Here is a 10,277-nt window from a genome sequence, read left to right as displayed (position 1 = left end):
GGGAAACCCAGCCAGATTGGCGGGGTATAAATAATTTATTTTTTTTATTTTTATTATTATTATTATTATTATTATTATTATTATTATTATTATTATTATTATTATTCCGGGAGTTGAACAGACTCCCGGAAGGGATTAAGTTTGACAACCAAGATATGACTGTACTCACTCTGTCTCCCTCTCGCTCTCTTTCTCTCTCTCTCTCTCTCTCACACACACAGCTTAACTGCTTAAAAAAATTCATGGTCGAGTATGAAGGAATTAGCAGTATAAAAACATCTTCAGAGTTTCCTTATTAGTCTTTGTGCACTAAAAACAATACATTTTATTTTGGCAGCTTAAAGACTAAAGAATGTATTGTGTTAATGAGAACCACACTACAGTCATACCTCGGGTTACGGCCACTTCGGGTTGCGTTTTTTTGGGTTACAGACCACCGAATCCCGAATCGCTTCTCGGCCTTTTGGCTAAGATCAAGTGTAGTAAGTGCAGACCACCGAATCCCGGAAGTACTGGAATGGGTTACTTCCGGGTTTCGGCGGTTGTGAATGCAGAAAAGCACTAAATTGCGCTTTGTGCATGCACAGAAGTGCCGAATTGCAACCCGCGCGTGTGTAGAAGCGGGTTGCAAACACTGCGGGTTGCAAAGGTGCATCCCACACAGATCACTTTCGCAACCCAAGCGTCCACTGTACACTTAAACAGATACCTGCAGCATTCTATAGACATGATAGACTCTCCTGCTGAGCGCCTGAGGGCCCCAGTCCTGTCACTCACCACCTGGCCTAGGGCGGGGCCTGACAGGCTCCATAAAGGACTGCTGCTGCTGCTGCTGCTGGTCAGAGAGGGCTCCGTTTTTGGGGGTTTTGTTGTTTTTTAAAAAATGCTGTTATTTTTTACCTATGTCATTTTAAACTGTGACATTAATGCTGTATTCTTAGTTTTAGATTTTGATTTATGTGGAAATTGTTTTCCATTTGGTTGTGTATTTTTTGGTGTGGTTTATGTATTGTTTAGGACTTTTGTAATTATGCAAATCTTGTCATGTTGTAAGCTGCCTCGAGCTTTGCTTTTAACTGTGGAAAGGTGGCATACAAATAAAATTATGTTGTTGATGATGATGATGATGATGATGATATTCAGGAGTGGGGTTGTAGAGAGGTAGATCAGAGGGATAAGAAATGCAGGTAAGTGCAGTGTTACAGTAACTCCCTCTATCAATTACATTAACTGGGAGAGGGTCTCCATGGCAACACTGCCTATGAATTGCCCATTGTGACTCTGCTTTTAAATAAGGCATTGACTTCACTGTCTACTTTATACTCTCACAGGTTGTGAATAAAAAAAGAAACCAGTTCAGTGGCTCCTAAAAAGCCACCAGGTAAATCCCTTCAGTTACTATTTTCTCTTCACAGGAACACAGAGATCTGCTGACTTGATATGTTCCCTCCAGTACATTGTACTGTAGACAATTGACAGAGCTGAGATATTTCAGGCTGTTGCTCTATGTTTATTTCTATCTTGATCATATCATATATCACATCATATTACTCTGCTCATGCTGTCTTTATATAGGTATGAAGCTAGTGAAAGCTAAAAAAAGAACAGCAAAACGAGCAGGAAAAGCACCAGGTCTGTATGCTCATTAGCACATGGAGGAGGAAGGAACACTAAAGGAAAGTTATGATGGGGTGGAGCAGAGTGAGGACAAGCATTTTCTATACGTCCAGGGGATCCACCAAGTCCAACTGAGGAGCAATGAACTTGAGATTGTGTCCACCATCTGCTGCTGGCAGTGAACAGCCCCACCTTGAAATGAAAGCTCTCCTTGATGTGCCCTCATCCTCACTACAACCCATCCACTGCGGCAGCCCCTTCCACTTACTTGATGGAGGGCAGCCAGATGGAACTCCGCAACCCCAATCTTCCCATGAGTATGCTGTGTCCTTGTTCCAGGCCAGGGTAACAGACACTCTGCTAGTTGAGGATCAAAGGTCTTGACATGAAGTCTCTTCTCAGCTCTACCTTTTGCTACAAGAACATTAAGCTTCATGGGTAGAGTGGGGCACTTAATCTCAGGGTGATGGGTTTAAGCCCCACACTGGGAAGAGATTCATGCATTGCAGGGTGTTGGACTGGATGACCCTCGTGGTCCATTATGCCTCTACAAGTCTATGATTCTGTAAGAACATAGTTGAGGATCAAAGGTTTCGACGTGAAGTCTCTCCTCAGCTCTACCTTTCACTATAAGAACATTATGCTTAGTGGGCAAAGTGGGAGACTTAATCTCAGGGTCATGGGTTTGAGACCCACATTCGGGAAAGATTCATGCATTGTAGGGGGTTGGACTAGATGGCCCTCGTAGTCCCTTCCGCCTTCGTCTATTATTCTATGAGAACACAGCAAGAGCTTGCTGGGTCAGACCAAGGTCCTTCTAGTCCCAGGTGATGTCTCTTCATGCTTCTGAGGCCTCCAGACAGGGAACATGGGCAGAAAAGTGTCTTCAAGAAGCAATACTTCCATGCCAGGTTCCTTCATCCACTTAACCTTCCAAGGGTCTGGCCCCCTGGCATTTCACAGTGGAGCAACCCCCCACCAAGGGTTTAGGAAGCTGATTGCCATGTGTTGATCTAGATGGGTTGTCAGAGTATATGGGAAAATTTCCTGACTGGGGTGGCCCTGGGATGTTGTCTGTTCATGGCTAAAGCAGAATTTTCTCTCTCCCTGTCCATCAAGGAAAACGAGCACCTTTCAAGCAACGTATGAAAAAATTCTTCGAATCTTCATATTCTCTGTATGTTGGCACAGTGCTTCTGATGGGCTCCATTATAGCGGCAGCAATGCTGACCTATCTGTGTAAGTTCCAGTCTTCTAGGAAAATATAAAAGGGTAATGGGCAGAATTACAATTCACTCTTGCTTGCTTCATTTCAGTGGAGACCATTAAAAGGAAAGGATAGGTTCTGGTCTCTACTAAGCCCTTTCACCCCCTGATTTCAGTTGGTGAGATAAACATGTAAGACTTTTAACTGGTTTGTAAGGCAACATAAATTCCTGGGCCCACATTCGTAGCCTTCCATCCTATTTCCCATTCCCCTGTTCCTTTCTCCTTCGTTGGAAGAGAGGAAGCATTCTCATCTGAAATTCATAGCCACACTTTCTTTCAGGTCTCTGTCTATAGCACAGTAAAGAAATGGGAGATTTGCTAGCTTTATCTGTGCTGTGTTTGTCTCCTGAAAGTTCTGTCCCTTCCCCTGGGAGTTCTTCTGGAATGTGCCTTGCTCCTTTGTACTCAGGCGATTAACCCCTTCCTTGGATGAGCACACTGCAACCTCTACCATCTGTTGTGGCCTAGGGTCCTCAAATCTGAGAAGTACCCAAAGCAGCTACACTACCTCACTGATGGAGCAGGTTGGGGGCCAGACTGTTGCTTTTGGGAGCCTGTAGAAAACCTTCCTAATGTTCATGGCCCAGCGTAAATATGTGCATTCAGCTGTTCCTTTCTTGACAAATCTGGACTGTGAGAGTGGGGTAAACCCGTCCCTGGTCAGCCAAGCCAAGCCCACCTGCCCTATAGCTGATCTCATATGACTTCACCTGTGGGGCAGGTGAAGTCGGGGCTGAAAGTGGCTTTGCAGGTACAGTATGATCCACCTTGGGCAGATGGTTGAAATCCCACACACAATTGGTTTCCTTTTCCGGTCTGCGAGATGGCGGCAGCTCTCCTGTTAGTGAGAGAGACTCAGGAAAGGGGAAGGAGAGCTTCCCAAGGCTGGAATGCTTTCTTCAACTCTCAAGGGTATCAGGGGGCTGGAGTACCCACAGACCCTCTTCCAAGTGTCAGGTGGATGGGGGAGGGGACTCTGGGTCTGGATCTCCTTGTCAAGATGAGGAAGCCTTCGTGTCCATCCGCTGTAAGGACCAGGCAGCTTTGCAATTCGGAATATTGGATTGAAAACTGAAGGAGTGCTCTGTACAAGATGAAATGGAAGGAACAAGGCTCAGTTGAAAATTCCTGCCATAGTAGAAAATGGATAAAAGAGAGAGGTATTATTTTGTTTTTACTAGTATATATGTCTCCAAGGTTTAAAATCTACCCTCTCTTCAAGACACTTCAAGTAAAGTTTGTTAAAGGAGATTTATGAGGCTGGAAGTCTGTGAGCTAAGACTGGGTGTGTGAAGATTTGAACTGCTTTGTGAACTGCATTGAGACTGCGAAGGAGGGGAGTTTGCTAAGAGAAGAACTCGCCTCTAATTGACTTGATGCAGTTTACAACTTGCACTGTGGAGTGAGGAGGCTATACAGATTTACAACTTGCAGTGCTGAAGGAGGATTGGTTGTGGAGAGCAGGAGGAGCTCTCAGGAAAAACTGTAAATGGTTTAGTAGGGGAATCTCTCCTGTTTGGCAACATTGACTGTGGTTTGGAATGAATGGAGGGGAGGAAGAGACAGGACTTTGGAAATATGATCTCCTCTTTTGCGAAACGGACTCCGATGGGCAACCTTGAGATTCTTGGCAGCAGAACGTCTGAGACAAATTGCATAAGGACTGCTTATAGCAAGAATTAAAACATGGATTGCCACTGAATGGAAGGAGTTTAACAAAGACAGCCTCATTCTACAACTGTGTTACGCTTCAGATTCCCCTTTCATAAAGATGTTATCCCTGCGAAGACGAGCCCGTTCAAGAAGGAAGGGGCAGACAATGTTTCAAGTCATTTTAATTGAAAGGGTTTTCTATAGCTGCTCCCCCACCCCCGAGCATTGGAATTCTAAGGATTCAAGAAGAAAGGGTTTAAAACTCAAATTAACTATGTTGGATGCATTCGCCAAGTTGCTCAATTAAAGGGAATGAGTGGAGTTGTGTTATTGCAAAGGATTACGAGGGACTTCTCCAGACCTACCCCGACCTGTGGAAAAGAATGTACAAAGGAGCAGATGGATTATAACTGGGTATACAGTCGAGTGTGATAAACCATCTGTGCAGAATAAGGATGCTATCTTTGTTAATTAAAGCACCTAGACAGAGAGGGAGAAGCAGTCGTGAACATTAAGCTGTGGGTATGCAAAGAAAAAGGAGACTGAGTCTGGCGACACAAAGGACAGAAGGTGGTGGTAATGTTTCTGGCGGCATAATGGGGTAGGGGTGGGCTGGGCTGGTGGGGGAATGTATTATAACATGCTAAAGATTCACAAGTACAAGTTCAATTCTTGCCTCCGTATTCAGTATTGGATCTGGGCAGTGCCATGGGGGTCAAACAGATGCCAGCAGATGAAAGAGAAGAGACCCTGTCAAAGACTGTTTTTAAAGAGAGCTGTATAACAGAACTGGAGGCTCTTGGGTGCTTGGTGTGGGAGAATAATGTTTTTCAACACCTAATTGGAGAGAGAGGAAGAAGCAGTTCTGAGTTTTATGTAGTTGATATATTAAAAATTGGAGGTAGTTTGTAAACAAGAATGAATCAGGCAATATGAAGGGTAGAAGCGATTTGTACGTTTCACAGGCATAAAGTTCATTCTCCCTCCAGCATTTGGCATGAACAGGGTTAATGGGGACTAGAGAATAGATAAAACAGGGTTGCCATACATCCAGAATTTCCCCAACATAGCTGGGATTTGGCCATCGGAAACAGTGTCCAGGTGGAAATTGCTAAATTGTCCAGGAAAATCTGGACACACGAAATGCTTGTCTGGTGTGGGTGTTGGTGTATTTCCTTAAAAATTGCTCAAAATCACAATTGTGTGTGTATGTGTATGTAGCCCAATAGCTTTGACAATAAATAAATAAATCCAATTTTTTGAAACATGACAACCCTAGGATAAAATCAAGGTTTGTTGGGGTTAGTGAGCTGCATACCAAGGAGTGAATGATGGGAGCAGAATGCATTAAGCCGGGGAAAGTAGAGAGTGTAGGTTTGTTTTGTGAAAAAGAAACTAAATAACAAGGTCGACCAGGAGATTTCCCCCAATGTTTGTGAGGATTGTAAAACTTGAATAGAATGCTAGGGCTAAAGCGGATTACATCATTATTATTATCAATTAAAATGTCACGAAGGCATAAAGGCATGATGAACAAGCTGTATTAATTGATAAAGGAAGAGCAATTCCATTTGATCAATTGGGGAAATAGTTCAATAAAAGTCTAAGCAGGATTTGAACATGCACAGCCGGTTGAAATAGAGAATGGAGGGGAGGTATTAGAATTTTAAATTTTTTTAAGCACTTTACTGTGAGCAGCGAAGGAGCAAAGAAGCATCTCTAAAGCGGGACAGAAAGTCCTGTGTGTGTGTGTTTAATTTGAATTACTTTGTTGTTAACCTATTAAAAAATTGGAAAATTAATAAAAATTAATTGGCAAAAAAATGAAAGCACCCGGTTTTCCTGGCACAAAAAGAGCTTTTAAACTTTCAGAATTGCTTAAGGGGCTCCAGAATGCTCTCACAAGATCTCATGGAAATGCAGAGCTGGGCTGAAAGTGGCTTTGCTGGCACAGTACAATCACATATTGGGCACAATTAACTAGCGCAGTTTCAATGTTATGGGGTCAAGCACTTCCTGTCTGTCTGCCATGGCAATGAGCTGTGCCAATTACACCACAGCCCTTCTGTGCTGGTAATAGAGGATAATATGGGAGTAATTATCCTCCCAATCCCCCCAACCCCGGGTTGGGGGCACTCCACCCGCAGATTGTCCAATACCTGCTGCCCGTCCAGAAGGAAGAGGGGGTAAGGGGTGCTGGGTGTACACAGCACGGTTGTAGCAACTCTCCAAAGACAATGGCAGGAGCAGAGGACACCTTTTTTAATATAAAAATTCGGACTTAACTAATAGGCATGCCCTGAACCAGTGGAGATAAAATAATTTGCAAATTTAATCAGCTACTGAGAAGGATTTGATCTGGGGAAAGACTTTTCATCGTCACCAAAACACAAAGGCTTCAAATATGTAAGTGGACACTATCTCAATTACGAAACAGACTGTATGATATTTTGACTATGATTCTGGCAATGATCATTAAGGGAAAGATGAAAGGAATTCCTGATGGAGCGATCGTTTTAGTGTGGAGGCATCACCTCATCAACAGCTGGAAGGAGACCAAGAGGAGAGTTCTGGATATCTCCAGGCGATTAATGACGGACAATGACGCAGTTAAAATACCGCCGTGAGCAGAAATGAAACTAAAGATCACTGAGGAGCAGAAACAACAGTACAAAGGACTGACCCACTCGTTGAAGTAATTGATGAATTAATTGTATAGCCCCACGGGGAGGTGAGCCTTTTTTATTATATTTTTATATATATGTATTTGCAGTTTTACCTGGTAAACCTCCCCAAAAAGGCAACAGTTTGAAATACGTAAGTGGGTTTGAAAGAACACTACCGCTGTTCCCTCAGTGGAAGGAATAAAAAAATTCTGGATTGGAGCTACTTTGTTTTTGCAGAGGTACCAGCATGTTGGAAGATGGTGCAAGACTACAGAGGGGATTTCCGGATGGCTGCCAGGAGCTAATGTATCTTTTTGTCTGGGATGTGGTGTATTATGGCTCCTGCTGGCATAAATCAAAAATGGAATTGCTGGAATGTGGATAACAACAAGGGAAAATATTTCACACAGAACTATGAAGACGAAAGTTTGAACAGACCAGTGGTTGTAAACATAAATGAAAATTAAGTGAAGGATTAATATCGGAATGGTTTATTGACTAATTAAGAAATGCAATGTGATATTAGATTAGCATCCCACAAAATTCAGAGCATGGGAAATCACCCAAAGATATATAATTTGGCAATATATTTAGCCTTTTTTGATTGTATTGTAATTTGAAATATTTTACTGTTATTCTTATTGGATTATTAAAATGGAAAACTTAATATTATTACCAACGTTATGTGGTCAAACACCACTTGATTGAAACCCCACAAATAATTGTTCTCAAGGCAGAGAGCTTTCAAGTACCAGGTTTTCTTGGCACAGAAAGACCTTTATGTTCTCAGATTTGCTTACTGGGCTCTGGGATGAACTTGCGAGGTCTCATGGCAACAAGGATATACAAGATACCATGAGATCAATAAGTAAATAATAATTAATAATAATAATAATGTGGGGGCAGGTCAAGGGTGTGTGTGAATTGAGTATACATGTTTGTGGTCAGGTGCCTTCAAAACAATGCACAGCAGTATTTTGAAAATGGGGCTCTCCCACTAAGTGGAAGATGACCCCCACAGAATTCAAAAGGCTAAGATCTGTTTGGAAAGATTTGTTTTGAACACAGCAGCAGAAAATCCAAACAGGAAATGAATCTGGGAAATGGAAATGACCTGAACTTCCCCTGGGAAAAAAGTGATCAGAGCTGTACAAAGTGTGTGGGGGTAAACAAGCACAGAAAAGCTCACAAATGGCAGGTCGTGGAGTAATCACCTGCACAAAACACTTTCACAGTGTTTCAGGTGGTTAGTATGATTCCAAGCCTTATCAGGAGATTCACATAGGTCACTCAGCATTGCTGGCCACATGGAGTAACAAATCTTGTGCCTTCTGCACACTGATGTACTCTCTTAGCTCAACTAAGGCTTTGTCAGTACATCTGCTTCTCATACATTCCACACAGAAAAAGCATTACTGCTCTCAAAAAAGACATTGGGGCCTTCTTCGGTCATGAGCCAGGGTTTTATTCTACTCCATAACTCCTGGGATGATCACTTTCACTACACATTTGTCCCCAGTATTCAGCTCATTAACAACTTTGACAGGTGTCAACCACTCATGTCATGTCATCAGATGATTTACAAGTGAGTTGTCCCAACCAACCACCTTTCGAAGTTAGCCCTTGGGGTTGGGAAGCGAGATGGATCTGGCCTGCCGGGTCAAAAAGGTTTGCCCTTCCTTTCCTACACTACTTTCTTCTACATGAACCTGATGGGGAAAATGTCCTCACAAATTCTTTTCCCTCAAAAGCCCCTACCAGGAGCGGCCATAGCAGTAAAGGCTTCTTTACTCGGAAATTCTTTCCCCAGGAAACTCACATAGTATTGTATCCCTATGACTTCCTGCTGCTTCTGCTTTATAGGTTTTCTAAGCAATTCCCTAAAGACCTGGATGGGAAATGAGATATATAATGAAGATATTGGGTTAAGGACTCTAAACAAAATCTTGTGGCTGAAAAATGGGTCCACCTGGTGGAGAAATTTTACCTTTACAAATTTTGGGAAGTACATTGTAAACTGGAACTTATACCACAGAAGTCGCATTCCAAATGCACCTTAATCCCTTCCAAAGGGGTGCTGGGGGAAGAAAAGTTATTCTCCCACATGCAATGAACAACTTTCCCCATCATCACCTTTAGATATTAAGGAAGTGCGAAGGAGAGCCATATTTGAAGAAGGAACGGCAAAGATTCTAAAAATGGTAGAAGTCAACTATCCGGATCTTTTTCAGGCAGATGGTAAGTCATATGTTATTTTTTGTCTGCGCAGGAGCTCTGTCCACGGCCCACCATTTCTCCTCATTACTCAGTTCAGGGAAGTTGAAGAGGAATGGGTGGGTTGCCTCAAGTTCATTCTATTTTTAGCTTCTCCATAAGCATGGTGTGTGTGTGTGCTGTGTTGGTGGAAAAATATATTGATATAAGAAAGAAAATTCCTGAATTCCAAGATCCAAGTTTGGGGCAAGTACCCATTGGTGAGAGAACCCAGCAGAGATTTACAGTCACAAAATATGCAGCAAATGTCAGCATGAAAGTATAGGCTGCTAGACCTTTAAAATAGGCTCTTCCAAGTGACTTCCAAAGTTTCCCTCTTCCCCCAGCAAACGAGAACACACACTTGGTAAGTTAAAGAATGATTTGCTTACAAACTCTTCAAAGGTCAGAGCCATGTGCTTCAGAAAAGGTGCCCGGCAGGGAAACTTGGCTTAGCAACAATGTGGAGGAATATCCTAGAGTATTGGAACAAGAACTCAAGAGTGGCTCATGAGGAGCATGTGGCTGAGCTTGAGCAATCAGATCAAACCAGGAAAACGTAGCTTAGCAACAATGTGGAGGAATTTCCTAGAGTATTGGTACAGGAACTCAAGAGCTTGAGCTTGAGCAACCAGATCAAACCTCACCACATACTGAGCTTCTCAAGTAGCCTGGGGAAAAACAATAGGCTTGATTACCTATTTCTTCCCAGTGTAGCTGAGTCTAGCAGGACAGCATACTCTATGGCTTGAACACCTTAATGCATTATTTAGAGTTAAGCACGTTGGTTATATGAGGCTGATTAACCTACGTTTTGGA

At 42.8% G+C, this 10,277-nt stretch overlaps 1 protein-coding gene across 4 annotated transcripts in view; it reads left to right on the top strand.

The window, feature by feature from the left end:
• Positions 1 to 1,291: 1,291 nt before the first annotated feature.
• LOC308594844 (uncharacterized protein) overlaps positions 1,292 to 10,277 on the top strand; it is a 30,782-nt gene continuing 21,796 nt past the window's right edge. The window contains exons 1-4 of one of the 4 annotated variants that reach the window (XM_081208284.1): positions 1,300 to 1,381; positions 1,576 to 1,632; positions 2,737 to 2,856; positions 9,345 to 9,443. In XM_081208284.1, coding sequence (XP_081064410.1) covers positions 1,578 to 1,632; positions 2,737 to 2,856; positions 9,345 to 9,443 — 274 coding nt within the window. In that variant the 5' untranslated portion in view covers positions 1,300 to 1,381; positions 1,576 to 1,577. Of the gene's footprint in view, positions 1,382 to 1,575; positions 1,633 to 2,736; positions 2,857 to 4,176; positions 5,116 to 9,344; positions 9,444 to 10,277 lie in introns of those variants that run through there. The other 3 variants (XM_081208282.1, XM_081208283.1, XM_081208285.1) reach the window with 3 other exon arrangements.

The sequence above is a fragment of the Podarcis bocagei genome (genome assembly GCF_964188305.1).
Source record: "Podarcis bocagei genome assembly, chromosome: 9".
Taxonomy (NCBI): domain Eukaryota; kingdom Metazoa; phylum Chordata; class Lepidosauria; order Squamata; family Lacertidae; genus Podarcis; species Podarcis bocagei.
Note: the sequence above shows the minus strand (reverse complement) of the source record. Positions and strands in the feature narration are given on the sequence as shown.